General features: G+C 41.9%; 1 protein-coding gene across 1 annotated transcript; it reads left to right on the top strand.

Annotated features, from left to right (window-relative positions):
• Positions 1 to 1,336: 1,336 nt before the first annotated feature.
• On the top strand, positions 1,337 to 17,330 carry lin54 (lin-54 DREAM MuvB core complex component). The gene is made up of 14 exons (XM_080743826.1): positions 1,337 to 1,388; positions 4,518 to 5,311; positions 5,449 to 5,566; positions 6,001 to 6,131; positions 7,508 to 7,669; positions 8,607 to 8,799; positions 9,364 to 9,437; positions 10,171 to 10,374; positions 10,818 to 10,903; positions 11,536 to 11,607; positions 12,835 to 12,937; positions 13,447 to 13,584; positions 14,611 to 14,813; positions 16,065 to 17,330. The coding sequence occupies exons 2-14, from the start codon at positions 4,547 to 4,549 to the stop codon at positions 16,264 to 16,266; spliced, it is 2,451 nt and encodes an 816-aa protein (XP_080599952.1). The 5' UTR covers positions 1,337 to 1,388; positions 4,518 to 4,546; the 3' UTR covers positions 16,267 to 17,330.
• The last annotated feature ends 202 nt before the right edge of the window (positions 17,331 to 17,532 follow it).

Raw genomic sequence — 17,532 nt, 5'->3', positions numbered from 1 at the left:
AACTACAACACCAGAGTAGACCAGAGGCAGCTCCACTATTAAATCACGTTCAACCTAGATTTGGCTAAAAAAAAAGGCTCAGATTCGTTCTCCTGCTATACCACCAACATGTGGAACACCCTTCCGCAAGCCCTAAAGGATGTAGCTATCCCTATAACCTCCTTCAAAATTGGTCTGAAAAGTCACCTACAGTACAGACGGCTGCTACTCGAAACTTGTAAATATATCAGGCTACTAAGCCCATACCCTCCCCTCAGGGGTGTCGCACCAAATTCTGGGCCCTGGGTACAAGGATTCACTGCGGGCCCCCAATGAATGTTCTTGATAGGGGGAGGGGGTTTTCGTGTGAAGGACCCCCAAAATGATATGTATTCGGCCACGGACCCCCATCTCAAAATATTTAGAACCAGGGACCCCCCAGAAGCAAAATTTCTGTTACAAAAAAAAAAAAATAGGTCTACATATATTCAAATATTTGCACACATTTTCACAACTTTTCAAAAATAGCAGATCAAGCCCGCCGCGTGGCACTCGGTGCCGCGCTGTAAGCTAGTATTTCAATAGCTAAAGTATAAAATAATTAAGGCCCTCCAGTCCACCGTGGGCCTTAGTATCTCAGTCCCACTTTTCCCTCCCTTGACTTGTGACACCCCTGCCTCCCCTCTTCCACTGTAAATATCTGCTTCTTTTGGATTATTTTATTTACCTTATATATTTTATTTTTTTCCTGCTTTGGTAATTTATGTTATCCAATGCATAGTAGTACTGTGTTCTATCCGTCTGTCTTTCAATGTTATATGAGATACACAAAGTGGTTCCTGTATAGGCTATAAGCCAAAAAGCTTACTAGATCTCCTTTCAGTTGACCTTGTATCAGTCATGAAACTGTACTTTTTCCTATGCAAACTTCTAATACATTCTTCATCAATCAATCAATCAATGAATCAATGAATGAATGAATGAATCAATCAATCAATCAATCAATGACCCCCAAAAGAATCATATTTTAACCCCCCCGTGAGAAAACAATATTGCATTAAGCTAATCATCTGGGGACCCCCCAAAATCATTTGAGGACCCCCCCCTGAGAACCACAGGTCTAAACGCTAGGGAGCAGCAACGCGCCGTGGACTCGTCCAGTGCGTGCGGGACGTCAGAAGAAGAAGAAGGAGGAGGAGGAGGATGACGTGCGGTGAGGAGGGCGTGGCCGTCGTGTGAGATGTCAAGCAGGAATGGCGCTCGGCGCGGTATTTTGAACAATCGTCTCTTCGTTTTGGGGCATTTTTCTACGCATCGAGGACATCGCGCTTCACATCGCATCCGATCCTCTTCCGCCGGCGTGTAGCGCCGAGACCTTGGAGAGCCGAAAACCCTTGGAACAGGGGAAGGTGAGACACACTGCGGAGGCTCTTAGAAATGTGTGTTGTTGTACAACAACGTTAGGCTAGCGGTGCTAATGTCAGCGGTGTAAAGTAACTAAGTACATTTACTCAAGTACAGTACTCGAGTACAGTTTTGATGTGTTTGTACTTTACTTGAGTATTTCCAATTTCCACTGGTTTTACTTCTACTCCACTACATCTTGGATCCAGATATTGTACTTTTTCTCTATTACATGTATTTGAAAACTTTAGTTACTGCCTGGTTACTTACTACTATATTAGTATTATTGTTACAAAACATGCATTAACCACTTGAGTCCATTACATTTCGGCCTTTTGAAAATGTCAGATCTCACAATCGCGACGCATTGTTTTTTTTCCACCACTGCTCAGAGTCAGTTTGTACACAAACTGCTGATCGCTGCGGGTCGAGGTGGACGTTTTTCAGTGTGGTAAAAAAAAGAAAAAGGAAGAGACATAAATAACACAAACTAGTCTACTATAATAGGAACTAACCGAAACGTAACGGATCTGCAAGAAAAATAACAGGAAAAAATAACTGAAACGCAAGAAATACATCCGAAAATACCAGAACTGCGACAAGAAGGAAGAACGTTAGAAGAACAATTTAGATCTAAGTTAGAAATAACTGATCTAAAGGCTATGCTCGAGCTTGTAAATCGTCCATATTCATCCAATAAACTCATTGGGAAGCTATAAGTAGGCTATTATTACCAAAGGGGAAATGGGATTTAAAGTCCCCTCATTGTTGATCTCAAAATGATAACCATCAGCTCCTTCGTTGGCTTGATCCACGGTGTGAGATACATATTTTAATTGGAACTATTTATGATTTAATGGTCAAGGTCATCATGCACTTAACTACCATAGTACTGCCCCCATCATCATGTCTGCTGGTGATGTCAATCTACACACCCTTTATGACATAATAAACTAAATATATTAGTAACGAATACAGGCGTGTTCAGGCCATTTAGAGGAGTATATCCTTTGTTTATAATCAGCCCTAAGATAAGGTTTTATCCATGATAAATGGATAATTACTGTTATACTGTTGTTATTACTATTCATTAAGAAAAGTAACAGCTAGAGCTGCACTCTCCATCAAGTAGCTACTACGACTAATTAGTAGTCAAAGTTTATCTAACTACATCGAATACTTTGTGTCTTTTGTTGAATGTGGCTGAGAACTTTGTTGTCATTATAGTAAAAACACAAAAGATAAAAGATACAAATGTATTCTCCTGAGATGGAGGATCCTCTTTGACTTTGATGTGATGCTCAGACTGCACTCAGGACTCATGTGTTGTGTTGTGCAGTGTTGTTGTGTTGTAACTGACTAAACATGTAGTGAATGTGAAGAATGCAGCGTTTGGTCGGTGAGAACAGACAGCTGAAGTGAACTACTTGGAGGAGGAGGAGATGGAAGCTGCATCATTCTGAAAGTAGTCGAGCTAGTAACCGCAAAGCCACCTGGGTAATGTAGTTCAGCCGGTAGCTTTAGCTCCTATAAGCTCCTATAAGCTACTGACCCCCCAAAAACACCGAAAGCTGCCGCCCAACTACACATCTGCTGCGTTTATCGAGATGTTTCTTGTTGTTGTTGGTGTTCCTCGCAGTGCGGTAGTAACTGAGCTATTAGCTGGGACTCATGATGACGACGGAAAAATGGCGGATCTTTCGAAATCCAAACCCCGGCCCTGAAAATAGTAACGCAGAAAAGGCGAGCTTTCTTTCCGCTGTGTGTGTGCCCGTGTTCACAACAACACAACACACCCTGTGTATTTTGTGTCGTTAGTTTCTCTGCTTCAATGGTCAAACTGTCAAAAAAAACGGTTAGATTGTGTGGCTTTATAAGTAATGTGCGTCAGTAACAAAAGTGGAGGAAGCGAAACACCGATTTAAAGCCAGGTTTGTTGTTCTTGCTCTGAGTTATCCTGGCTGGAGACTGAGGCCAAAAGGCTCCAGTTTTAAAGCCTCTGTTTACATGTCGCTTAACCGAACTTGAACCGATCTACAAGCTAACGACGCGTCAGCTTGTAGATCTGTCGTTTTTTTGTGTTGCTAAAAACTAAAAAAAAAAATCTATTGAAAAAGTGTCGACGTTGACTGAGACATACGTTGTACATGGCTTATGATCGAAATAAACTATTATGACTAGTACTACTACGTCAGAACCACATTAATTATGTTGTTATGAAATCATATTCTCCTAATCTATTCCTCTAATCTTGCAAAGTTGGTGCACGTTCCATAAATGGCACAGGGAGCTAGCTAAAAATGTAATTAATTTGCATGCTTATTGTTATTGTTGTTAAAGACAATGCTTGTTTAATGTCTTGTCTGATCATAATCAGTAGACAAATGATTAATATAAATGGGTGTTATTAACTCTTAAACATACTACTTTTAGGCTGAGGCATTTAGGCCACAAGAATGTAGGCCTATATCAATTAATTAAACAGGGTTGATTGTACATTTGTAATGGTGTGTATGTGCATTATGCTATTGACCAATTAATTCATTAATTAGATCCCTTTGTGTCATCACAAATGAAATGAGTGTGATTAGGTCATGTTGTGTAGGATATTGTATTTATTAATAGTACTAGTAATGTATCATGTGTCTTATAAAAGTAGCCTACATAAACAATTGCATAATGTAATTTGAGAACATATTTAAACAATGATATTTTAACCACTTAAATCCTAGTTGACCGGATTCCCAAGGGCTCTATTCTAGGCAGGCCCCCTCTTATTCTTGCTCTACACTCGCCAAAAATAGCAAATTTAGCTCGCAAAACGTCGCAAAGTTTTGTGAGTTTGTACAGTAGATCTGATATTTTTGCCAAATCGTAGCCTCCGGGAATAGTGATGCTTGGGTCCAAGTTGTTAAAAGTATACTTGGGGTATGTGATATTTTGTGATTATGTTATTAAAGAGTTACTGTTACTGAACAAACAAATAGCAATGAGTACTATCACAATAAAGAGGTATTTAACACTTTAAACAAAGAAAATCAATTGCTCTACCTTTAACTGTGTTATCCATATTTTTTTTATCTTTGATTTGTTTTAGAGAATATACTTCTGAACAATAATCTGTGTTTCAACAGTAACTGAGAGGTCCCATTTCGCAAGCATCATGGACGTGGTGTCGCCAGAGCTCAACAGTCTTCTCCCTGACGAGATCATGGACACGGAGGCCATCGCCATGGACGAGGTCCCTCCACAAGCTGCCGGCGGCGCTTCAGAGCCTGCCGACGACGCGCCGGTCCCAATGGACACGGACACTTCCATGGACAACCTGAGCCTCCGCTTGGAGGCTAGCCCCACCACCACTCAATCCACGCAGGCCCTGACCACCCCCACCACCTCCGCCACGACGGACTCCCCACTCAGTACGGCCACCACTAGGAGCCAGCTGCTTCTCACCCCCTCTAGTAGCAATTCGTTGCCGCTCACGCTCAGGCCGGCCATGGCCACCTCCGCGGCAACCACCAGGACGACAGACAGCTTGACCGGGACCAGTGTCACCACCAGCGGCCTGCAGAAGCTCTCAGCCCCTTTCACCATCTCTGCGGCAAACCACCAGATCATCCTCAACAAGGTGGCGTCGTCTCAAGCCACGGAGGCGTCAAAGGCTCTGGGCACGACGACCCAAGTTATCAAGCAGGATGGGCAAAAACTATTGGTCACGGCTATAGGGAAATCGGGGCAACCCATTGTGCTCCAGTTACCCCACACGAGTGGCAAGACTGGCTTGGGCCAGGCCTCAGGAGACGCCAAGCCCCAGGGTCCCCAGTTTAAGGTGGTGACAATCGGAGGAAGGTCGGAGCTGAAGCCTGTTCTGGGGAACACAACGAACCCGATCCCCACACTACAGGCCCAGCAGCTGAAGACGGTGCAGGTAAGACATATGGCTTAATTTGACCAATACCTGGTTTTGGGGTCTGATGCCAATGTGGATCTCTTCCATCACACATTTCTCTCTCAGTTAAACTATGTACCTTAAGCAAAACATCCTTATTCAAATTGCCTCTACAGCAGGTACAGATGAAGAAAACACAGGTTTCGTCTGCAGCACCGATCAAGTTCATCATCACTAAAACGGTGAACAGCAAAGGGCTGACGGCTCAGACGTCGATATCTCCCGTCATTGCAGGTACTTATGTTGATTTTCATTCTGATATGTGATTCTTTCCTGTTGTACAAGTCACACGGATGTCCTATTTTCTGCCCAATAAAATAAATTAGGACAGACCTAATAGTTTTATTATGTTTTACTACTATAAAATTGTTCATTTTAGAATGTTAGAGAATCTTAGAATAATAGAATAAATATAAGTCAGAGATTGTAATTTCATGCACCCGCGTTGTGAGCTTGTAGATCGGCTATTTCCACTATTTTTTATTTAAAAAAAAAATATATGATTTTTTTTTAACATGGACACGATGTCAAATAATTGCGATTAGACGATTATGTAATAATTGTGACAGCCCTACTTGGGACTCCCTGGAACCCAGTGAGAGCCACTGACCGTTCTAAACGATCACTGTAGGGAGTTAACTAACCCCATCTTTGATTGTGTATCTTAGGCCGGGTCCTAACCCAAAGCACCCCAGTGATGACTCCAAGGACTATTACCATCTCGGAGCCCCTCAACACTAGTCTACAAAGTTTGGCCAACAAAAAGATTGCCATCTCACCCCTCAAGAGTCCCAGCAAAGTAAGTAGAAAGTCTAACGTCATTGTCGCTAGGTGGTGCACCTACCCGTTGTTATTTTTCGTATCGATATCCCCAGAGGAGAATCGTAGATCGCCTCATATCAGAAGAGGCCTTTTCAAATTTTATGGCAATAAAACTGTAATATACAACATTTCATTGACACACAGATCAATTTATTCACCAGTCATTTAAACACTTACCGATGGCAAGAAGCAGCCTGTGCTGTGGCCAAAAAACATTTAATTATAACGAGAAAAGAAAAACTTATAAGAATCTGGTATCTTTGATCCAAGCTGTTTAATACTCTGAGACTATCTGCTCACTGTATTCAGAGCATCATGTCCAAATAATGTGCCATGGCCTCTGTTATTTGTCTGTGGCACTTGGAAGTTTTCTCTTTAGGAGTCACAATCGCAAAACGCTGAGGAGTGGACTTCTATTGGATTGTTATTCTGCTGCTTGTCTTGCATTAGTTCGTTTTGAACATGCTCTGACTGACCGGCCAAATGTATTGATGCATTTATTAATGCATTGGCACACAATACCAATTAGAACAGTTAAAGAGTAAAGACGTCTTTGTTGAAATGTATCGTATATCTCGCATGGTGATATTGCGACGAAGGTACATATTCTATATATTTTGTCGCCTTATTGCCTACAACCCTACGATACGTATCGTGATACATTTTGAATCTTGACTTTGTCCTACTGAATTTACTACAAGAGCTCTTCTTTATTTTTCTCTATAAAAGAATAGTCAAAGTTTTACGTAAGACACATTGAAAACACTTAAAGAAAAATACAAGATGATGTTTGTAGTCCCGAGTTCAGAGTTCATATTAATAATAAATGAAAAAATATTGTATTACATACGACAGGGTTCCCCAATTAGTTTTCCCCACAGGCCGAATTATGTCTAGGGTACCAAGCCGAGGGCCACAACATTGCAGGGGGCGACGGTGGCCTTCCCACTACTCCAGCGACAGTTTTCGTTGTTGTCGGGTGAAAATCTTATGTCCAACCGTTCGTTTTGAATTTATCATTTTAAAAATGATTTAAACTAGTGAAAACAGCCAATCTACAAGCACACAACGCCTCGCGGTGCGAGGCGTTGTGTGCTTGTAGATCTGCTGTTTTCACTACTTTTGTGCGACGACCTTGTATGATTTGCGAAAGAACCTACAAATTTGGAGATACGAGATTTCCACCCGACAACGACGATATACTTGTGTTGTTGCTGCTCTTATACCACCATTATTACTGAGGTTGGTGGGGGCCAGACAGGGCCGCCTATTGGGGAACCCTGACATACGATATGTTGCCGTATAGATATTTTTCTGAGCACAGCCCTACTTGTCTTGTTCTGTTTGTTCCAGTTGACCGTGGTGTCCCTGGCCTCCCACTCCCAGACCCCCAACGCCTCTCAGAAGTCTATGGCGTTGCCCGTCAACGTTGCCCTGGGCCAGCAGATCCTGCACGTACAGCAGTCTACCTCCACCTCCCCAGCCAAGGTGGTCTCCAGCCAGTCTACAACACAAGTATGTCAAGCACGGAAAGTTCTGTCTTAGACGTGGGCTGTCACAATTATTACATAATCGTCTGATCGCAATTCTTTGACATAATCGCAAATTCTTTTTCTTAATCGTCATAATCGTTACCATGTTGAAAAATGTTTATCTTTTTTTTTTAAAGTCAAAAATAGTGGAAATAGCCGATCTACAAGCTCACAACGCGTCGCATCGCGAGCTTGTAGATCGGCTATTTCCACTATCAATGTTCATTTTTAAGTTTAAAGTTGTCAAATATGTCAGTAATTTCTTTGTATATTTAGGTTATGTATCATATCTACCATGTGCAACTTAAAAGCCTAAAAGCCAAACAGAAATATAATTGTCAACGACAAAAACACCATTAAATCGTTAATCGTAATTATTTGAGTAACAATTAATCGTCATGTAAAATGTCATAATCGTGACAGCCCTATCTTAGACCAAGACTAAAATGTGTTGGAATTAATGCATCTAATAATGCTGGTTCTGGATTTGACCGCGTAGGAGGTTAAATAATGCAAGATACCACAGATTAGGCTATCTACAAGCTCTCAACGCTCATCGAAAGCTTGTAGAGAGCCTAATTTAGGTTATTATTTATTTTAAGATGAAGGAGTATTTGAAGTGGTCAAACTATCAATAGACTACATCTTCCAGAAAACCCTAATGGTCTCCGATATTTCATATAAGCAAAGGATAAAACCTCAATCTGCAATTTCTTTCAACCGGTTGGATGTATATAGCTATCATTATACACTATAATCGTACACATAGTGCTAATTGTTTATGAAACACAGCACTAGTATATGTTGGGGGGGGGGGGGGCTCTTTTCACGACTTTGCCTGACAAAAAAGAATTCCGACGTGAGATTTGATTTAGCTCTAACTTGCCTTGTCTTCTTTTTCCCTGAACCTTTGCCACCAGACCATTAAAACGATGCACACGGTGACGTCCACTCCCGGCGGACATTACAAGACCATCATCCCTCTGAACACCCAGCCCAACGTGCAGCAGATCCAGGTGCCAGGCAGCCGCTTCCACTACGTCCGCCTGGTCACAGCCACGTCCAGCATCACGGGACAGACCTGCAGTCCCAGCACCAGCTCTATGCAACCAGGTAACATTGAAATTATTTGATACTTTAGCCATTTAAAAATAGCAGATCTACAAGCTCACAGCGCGGCACTCGGTGCCGCGCTGCGAGCTTGTAGATCTGCTTTTTTTGAAAGATCATTTAGATTTGCGCATATCTTTGAATATATCTTTTTTTAAAGTAAACATTTGTAACTCAAATATTTGCTTCTGGGAAGGATTTCGAAGACATTTATTGAATCGGGTCAGGAATATTCAAAGACTTGCACAAATGTTCAAGATTTTTCAAAGATAGCAGATCTACAAGCTTGTACGTCTGCTATTTTTCAATAGTTAAAGCATAAAATAGTGGTAAATGTAGTAGTGCGTAATAACATGTTCTCGGTCTAAAATGAATTAAGCACGGTTCCCTCAGTCCAGCTCTATGCAACCAGGTAACATTACACATCTTTCCCTCAATCCAATTTCCATTTTTACACTCCATTTGGAACCTTCATTTTCCAGTTAAAATGAGTTACCGATCGGTAAGCTGATGTTTGTCGTTCGTGTTGAAGTTGCAGTTGTGGTGATACATGCTTCTGTCCCACAGCTAAGCCCATGGTGGTCAATGCCGGAGCAGTACGGATGTCTGTCCCCATCGTCCCGGCGCAGACCATGAAACAGGTTAGCATCTCAGTGTAGGTCAGTGATTCTCAGCCTTTTTTATTTCAAAGACCTCCAGATTGATATGCATTGGGCTGTGGAGTGTGGAACCCCCCATTTGATACCATTTTGCTCTGTAGAATCCTCAAAGTTAATTTAACTCTTGAGAGTGTACAAATGGAGCCATAAGGGTCCAGTCGGCTCCATTTGTACACTCTAAGAGTTACAGACCCATATAGGGGTCTATTTGGTTCCTAACTATCAATCATTTAGTTGGTCACCCCCTCAAGAACCTCCAGACCCCATTAGGCCTGGGGCCAATTCTGATATCTTCACAAATTGGTACCACCCAAGGTGACCGTACATTTTTTACATTTTTGACTTCCTACATGTCTCTAGTTTACATTTTGGTATGACAAACCCTTTGTGAGACCCAGCTTAATTGATGTTATCAGCCACTAGAGTCGGTCTCCCATCGACTTTCTACACAGGAGGAAAATACCCAGAAAACATTAAAACATAAGCTGGGTCTCAGAAAGGGTTATCATACCAAAATGTAAACTAGAGACATGTAGGAATTCAAAAATGTAAAAAATGTACGGTCGCCTTGGGTGGTACCAATTTGTGAACATATCAGAATTGGCCCCCGGCCTACATGTTGAAAATCACTGATATACAGTAGATAGAAATATTCTCTTCTACAAAGCTTTCAATCCGTGTCATTCATGGTCAGTATTTCCCCCCCCCCCCTCAGGTGGTCCCCAAGCCCATGACGTCGTCAGCCCAGGTGGTGACCACCACCCAGACGCCACAGCGCCTGATCATGCCCGCCACGCCGCTCCCCCAGATCCAGCCCAACTTCACCAACCTTCCGCCGGGCACCGTGCTGGCACCGGCTCCCGGGGGAGGCAACGTGGGCTACGCGGTCGTGCCAGCACAATACGTGACACAAGTCAGTGTGTCACACAAAGTAATCACCCAGATCTACACCTTATCACACGGCCTGAAATTGTGCGTAAAAAATAGGCGATCTACAAGTTTGTAGATCAGCTATTATTGCCCGCAATACAGCTGTATGGCAGGGTGAAACATGTGTTTATTGTCTCCGTCGAGTGGAAACCAAAACTGTTACTTTTCACGATTCAAATTCGATTCAAATTCGAAAATAGCAAAAGTAGCAGATCTACATGCTATGCGCAGCGTTTCGAGCTTGCAGATCTACTACTTCTGCTGCTTTTGTGTGATGCTGTAGTATGATCAAGTAGGGCGAGAAAAAAAAAAAAAGCTAAACACAAAGTTAGAATATGGAGATAAGAGGTTTCTGCCCAAAAGTAACGATACTGTATATTTAAGTGTGATGTTTTAATGATATTCCTGTGTTTACTTCTCACATAGATCCAGCAGTCACCTTTTGTTTCCATGGCCAGCAGTTCTGCCTTCTCCACCCCGACCAGCATCCAGACTCAGGCCAGGCTGCCACTCAATGGGTACGTTTATCCAGGGTAGGGATGGGACGATATTAAAATTTCATATCATTATTATTTTGACAAAAGAAATGGGATTCATGATATTATCGCAATAAAAATCCATTATCCTGGGGCGGAACATTTGCCAAAAAAGCGAATCTACAAGCTCACAGCGCAACGCGTTGTGAGCAATTGGCTATTTTTTGGCGAAGACATTTCATAGAGTGGAAAAAAGTATGTATATTATGAGTAACTTTTACCAATTATAGAGGGTTTAAGTGGTACTGGATATGCAGCTCGGCAAATAAAAGGTGAATTGATCCCAGTCCATGATGGAGGACAATATCACGATAACTTAAATCTCCACGATACGACTATCATGAGTGTTTTTAAGTACCTATTAATTGGTGTCACTATAAAAACTCACTCTCCATGCCATTTATTTTACATGACTCTTGCGCTCTACACTGACTTTTTTTCCCTTGTTATATGTAAGCACATTTAGGAAAAAAAGTGTGTGTGTGTGTGTGTGTGTGTGTGTGTGTGTGTGTGTGTGTGTGTGTGTGTGTGTTAATCTTTGTGTATTTAGCCAATTTAGTCTGTTACATCACACTTTATGTAAGCGTCATCTCAAAGCATGTCATTTTATTCAGTTTGTCAGCAGCAGATACAACATCGAGACCAAGGAAACCATGCAACTGCACCAAGTCACAGTGTCTCAAACTGTAAGTACAAATGGCACGTCTATAAATGTAGCCTGTAGCGTTGAAGTGAAAAGATCTACTGTATGCCAATGGTTCTCTAACGCAGGGGTCTTCAGCAGGGATTCCTCAGAGTTACAGCAGTGGGGCCGGGGAGCTTGTAGATCGGCTCTTTTCGGCAAAGAGGTTTGGTTGAGACTTTAGAGGGGGAAAAAGTAAAGAGTGAAAGGTCAAGTTTACTAAGTATTGACAGTTTAAGTGGTTAAATGTCTGAAAATACACGTTAACGTGATTCCAGCATAACAGCGCTGTCAAGTCTATGAAGCTATCTATGAAATCTATGTAAAGGTTCCATTTGCAACACAATGTTATACAGTATAGTAGGGGTTCCTGCTTCATCTCTGTCTCTCGGCGAAGGGATCCTTGGGCCTCTAACGTTTAATTGCAAGGACCCACATCATTTTGAGTGCTTCAGACCATTTTTTATGTTTTATGCTCTTTTTTGCTTTATTGTTAAATTATTTGTTCTTTTCTGTAAAGCACATGTGATTTATTCTTGCTCTGTAACGCACTTTGAGATGCATTTCATGTCATGAAAGGTGCTATACAAATAAAGTCCTTAACATTGTAATAAATCATACAGGAATTATGTTAACCCATTTAGGCCTGAACACATTATGACGCAATATTTTATGCTTTAAATAGAAAAAAAATGCGAGCTTGTAGATCTGCAATTTTTGAAAAACCGTGAAAATTAGAATTTTGACCCGATTCTATAAGTGTCTTTTGAATCCTTCTAAGGTTTTTGGAAAAAAAACTATGTTTCTATGTCAGCAATCTGGCCAGCCATCGTCAAAGAAAAGGTCCTTTTCACTCAACTGGAGCTCAGTTAGTCTGTTCTTGAGAGACTACTATGTCAGTGGTTCTCAAACCTTTTCATGTCAAGAACCCCCAAAATGATATTTATTTGGCCACGGACCCCCATTTCAAAATATCTAGTTCCAGGGACCCCCCCCCCCCCCAGAAGCAAAATTTGAGTTACAAACGTTCGCTTTTAAAATACATATATTCAAAGATTTGCACACATTTTCCACGACTTTTTCAAAAATAGCAGATCTACAAGCTCGCAGCGCGGCACTTGGTGCCGCGCTGTGAGCTTGTATATCTGCTATTTTTCACTGGTTAAAGCGTTCAATAATTCTAGGCCTAAATGGGTGTTAATATCTGACTGACACCCACTGGTTCTTGCAGGTACTGTGACTGCTTTGCTAACGGAGAGTTCTGCAGCAACTGTAACTGCAATAACTGCTTCAACAACTTGGAACACGAAACAGAACGACTTAAAGCCATCAAGGTGAGGACCCACTTTTGTTGCATTAGTTATGGTAAAAGGGTTGCTTCATGATAGACATGTTGATGTCAAACAGTGGTGGAAGAAGTGCTCAGGGTTTCTTACTTAAAACTATAAATTATTATGCAGAATGTTTTCAACCTTTGTCCAGATCTTTTGAAAAGAACTAATCTACAAGGTCTTTTTATTTATGGAACTTGTAGATCGGCTATTATTTGAATAGCCGCAGTATAAAATAGGGCTTAAGTGGTTATGGTATGTTTTCTAATAATTTATTTTTATCCACGTAGTAACTTACAAATAAAGTTTTAAAATAATTGCAGTAGAGTAAAAAAAGAACAAAATTTGCCTCAGATGTGGTAGAGTTAGTCAATTATAGTACTTGAGTAAATATACTTGGTTACTTTCCACCACTTGTGAGGAGTCGGATCCACCTTTTATTATTATTATTTGTTGTAACAGACTGAATTGCTTCAAGATGTCAATGTCAATTTTGTTTTATTTCTTTATAGACATGCCTAGACCGGAATCCAGAGGCCTTCAAGCCTAAAATCGGAAAAGGCAAACAGGGAGAATCAGACCGCAGACACAGCAAAGGCTGCAACTGCAAACGATCAGGCTGTCTAAAGAACTACTGCGAGTGCTATGAGGTGAGCTCCTCTGACCCTGACATGTCTTACAGTTGGTCCATTTGGTTCACTTTGGACAGTCTCTTGAGTTATAGATCCACAACTATAACCTCAAGGATCCCGCGTGGAGAGACACTGTGCTAAGATCAGGGCTTCTCAAATCTTTTTGTGCCAAATCTAACATGTATTTGGCTGCGGACCCCACCAGATGTTAGTTTGTTTACTGTCGAGACAATGTTGCACATTAAGCTAATCATCTGGGGACCCCTCTAAAATCATTTGGGACCCACAGGTTGAGAACTACTGCAGTAGACGTTCCAACAGTCTACAGCAGGGGTTCCCAAACTTATTTGTCTCAGGGCACCCCATGAATATTTTTTTAATCCGAGGCACCCCTACATTATAATTTTCACTCCCAGCACCTTATATTTATAGCATATCGTTGTTGTCGGGTGGAAACCTTGTATGTCCAAAACCGTTCGTTTTGTATTTATCTTCTATAAAATGTACTAAACTAGTGAAAACAGCCGATCTACAAGCACACAACACCTCGCATCGCGAGGCGTTGTGTGCTTGTAGATCGGCTGTTTTCCCTAGTTTTGTGCAACAGTCTTGTATGATGAAGCAGGGCTTTGCTTTACCAAAAGATGTACACATTTGAAAATTGGAGATACAAGGTTTCTACCCGACAGTGACGATATTTTAGTGATTATGTTGGGAGGAAAACGTTGAGATAATCGCCATTTTGGTTAGAACTGACTGAAAATAACTTTGTACTTCAAGTTTTAAATGATACTAAATATTTTTTCAAGTGTCCAAATCAATTCCAAATATTATCAAATTATCTTGCGGCACCCCTGGATTGCCGTCACGGCACCCCAGGGTGCCCCGTCACCCACTTTGAAAACCCCTGGTCTACAGAATGATCGAACCCAGGACCATCTAGCTGTGAGGCGACAGCGCTAACAACTGCGCCACCGCGCCCCAGACTGATAAAACTGATGTCCCTTTTCTCTCTTTCCCCCCTGCCTCCCACCCACCCACCAGGCAAAGATCATGTGCTCGTCGATCTGTAAGTGCATCGGCTGCAAGAACTTTGAGGAGAGTCCGGAGAGGAAGACGCTGATGCACCTGGCGGACGCCGCAGAGGTCCGGGTTCAGCAGCAGACCGCCGCCAAGACCAAGCTGTCCTCCCAGATCTCTGACCTGCTGCTGAGGACCACACCTGTCATCAACAGTGGAGGCGGAAGGTAGTCGGTCACACAACGTAGCACTATGGCTGTACACCATTAGGACAGTTTACTGGACGTTTAATTGGCGCTCATAATAATTGCGATGAACGATTTGATTGTGTTTCTGTCGTTGAACATTATTGAAACATTATGAATTCGAGTTCTCAACGGGCCTGAAAATTAAGGGCCCCAACTGGGCCCTACTGGGCCGGTCCGGCCCTAACAACCTGAGAAAGGAAAAAAAAGAAACCTCCCCAGTAGGCAGCACCAGTGTCTGAAATTATAGTTGGCGAAAAGGCAACTTCACGTGTTCAGTTGTTCATAAAACATGCTACATTTTTCACAAAATTGGCTAAAGTAGACCTAATGTAAAATCCCCTTTGTCATGCATCTCTCATTCTCTCTCTCCCTGAGTTTTCGCTTGCTGCTGCTGCCCATGTGATTTATTGAGCTTAGATCTGCTATTTCCACCATTTTCTTTAAGAATTTGAAAAGAATTTGTGAGATGGAAAGGATTGATTGATGATTGATGATTATGACGATTAAGCTAAAGATAATTTCAATTATCTCAAATTATTGTGATTATGTAATAATTAGGACAGCCCTATTAATCACCTAATCGCAATTATTGTTCGTTATCCGCTGTGAGGTGTTGTCCAAATAAGCTGTTCATTAACCAAAGTACAAATCTGACTGAGTACATTTGACCAGGAGTATCTATTAGGGCATTAACGACTTGTGATTTTTGCAAGTCGACTCGACTCAGTAAAAAGTTGAGTCAAACAACTTTATCGTTTGATGATTAACTTAATGTGCAACAAACCAACATAAAGTTTAAGTGTATCTTCACACATCTAAAGTGCCAATTTAAGGACTTTTTAATACCTCTAAAATGACAAATTAAACATTGGCCAAATTGGCAAATATATAGAGGCAGAAATTGTGAAAATAGCCGATCTACATGCTCACAACGCCTTGCATCGCGAGGCGTTGTGAGCATGTAGGTCTGCTAATTTCACAATAGAACCATGTTATACCAAATGTAATGTAGCACTGTAATATTGGCTCATTTCGTCCTTGACAATGAGCATTCCTACTGTTTGAATGCTGTTTTTTCAACTTCGACTTTCTCTGGTGGGAGTCGACATGTGTAATGAAGTCGACTCAGTCGACTTGTCTACTTTTTAGTTAATGCCCTAGTATCTATACGTTGTCCACCACTGCCTGCCTGTGTATTCATGCCGTTTCCTCTCCCCCCCCTCCCCGCAGGCTGCCGTACACGTTTGTGACAAAGGAGGTGCTGGAGGCGACGTGCGAGTGTCTGCTGGAGCAAGCCAAGAAGGCGGAGGCCAACCAGCAGCCCCAGGCCGAGGCGGAGAGGCTGATCCTGGAGGAGTTTGGACACTGCCTCATGAGGATCATCAGCTCGGCGGGGAAAGCTAAAACGGACTGTGCCTCCATCAACTGCTAGGCCAGGCTCTCTGGCTCTCCTCTGCTCACCCAGCAGTAAGAGAACCAGCGGATAAAGGTCTTGTGTCTCACATCTCAGGCTTGTCCTCCGAGAGGGAAAAGTAACTCATGGATGCGAGGATGCGTTCAGTAATCGATCTATATAAAAATGAAAAAAACGCACCCTTTGTTCCATGTCAAGGATTGAACTTCCTTCTTTTCCCCCCGAAGAACGTCCCCCCCTTTGGCCTTGATTAAGAAGAGGTTCTCATCCCAATCAGAGTGTCTGTTTTTGTTTTTAAAAGTCCAAGAACCCCAAAACTTCAACCTTAATGACTTTGTGATTGCTTAACTGGTTGAAGTCTGGAGCTCGTCGGCGACACTGAACATGGTATTATTATTATTATTGACTTGATATGTTGCGTCGAGGATCACGACTTCCCCTGGGAACACTGCGATCGCCCTGGGGGACGTGGGGTACGGACACTTCAAGGCGAGGGGAACAAGGAAGGACGGAGATCAGGATGTGTCCCGGGCGCTCAGTCCGGAAGACCATACTCGTGGGCAGAAAACGAACTCGTGAACGCTTGTCGGATGTCGCTTTGACGCTTAACCTCTCCAGCTTCATTTCCGCTCTGTCACATAAAGCAGAAATGCCTTAAATTATCTGATTAATATTTGTATTTGCTTTTGGCAGGATGACTTTTTTGGGGGGGTTTGTTTTACAACTGCGTGTTAGTCATTCAGAAAAGAATCTTGGTGTGTAGAATCAACCTGGGAGAATTAATGCAAGGAAAAGGTAAAATTCAAATACCTTATTACAGTTAACCAGGATGTAGTTATTATGTCCCGTGTAGTTGGCATGTAACTTGCATAAAAATCACACTACGTTATGCTTGCTCACATGCTCCACAGTTTTGAGTATATATGGGAATAGAAAAAGTAATTGCAGTACGTGGGTGTGAGAAACAGTACTGTACTAATTTTATGCTTTCTTTTTTTTCCCCAGAAACGGTTCTCAAGCTCAAACTGGTCCATGTCGTTTTCTCCATCATAAGCTTACATAAAGTACATACTCGACAATATAAATCCTCGTTAAAATATGTTTATTTTTTAAACAAAATCTTATTTTTTACCAGAAAAAGCATCTTCCAGATCATGTAAAATAACTCAGAGTTTTGCTTACGGACTTGACAAAATGAGTTCCAAGGACATATCCTCCTCTCGCCCCTTGATTCGGCGAGACTTGGGGATTACATTTTTCCTGTGTGTGTGCGTCTGATGTCCT

The sequence above is a fragment of the Nannobrachium achirus genome, assembly GCF_963921795.1.
Source record: "Nannobrachium achirus genome assembly, chromosome: 15".
Classification (NCBI taxonomy): Eukaryota; Metazoa; Chordata; class Actinopteri; order Myctophiformes; family Myctophidae; genus Nannobrachium; species Nannobrachium achirus.
This window is presented reverse-complemented; position numbering and strand designations above follow the sequence as displayed.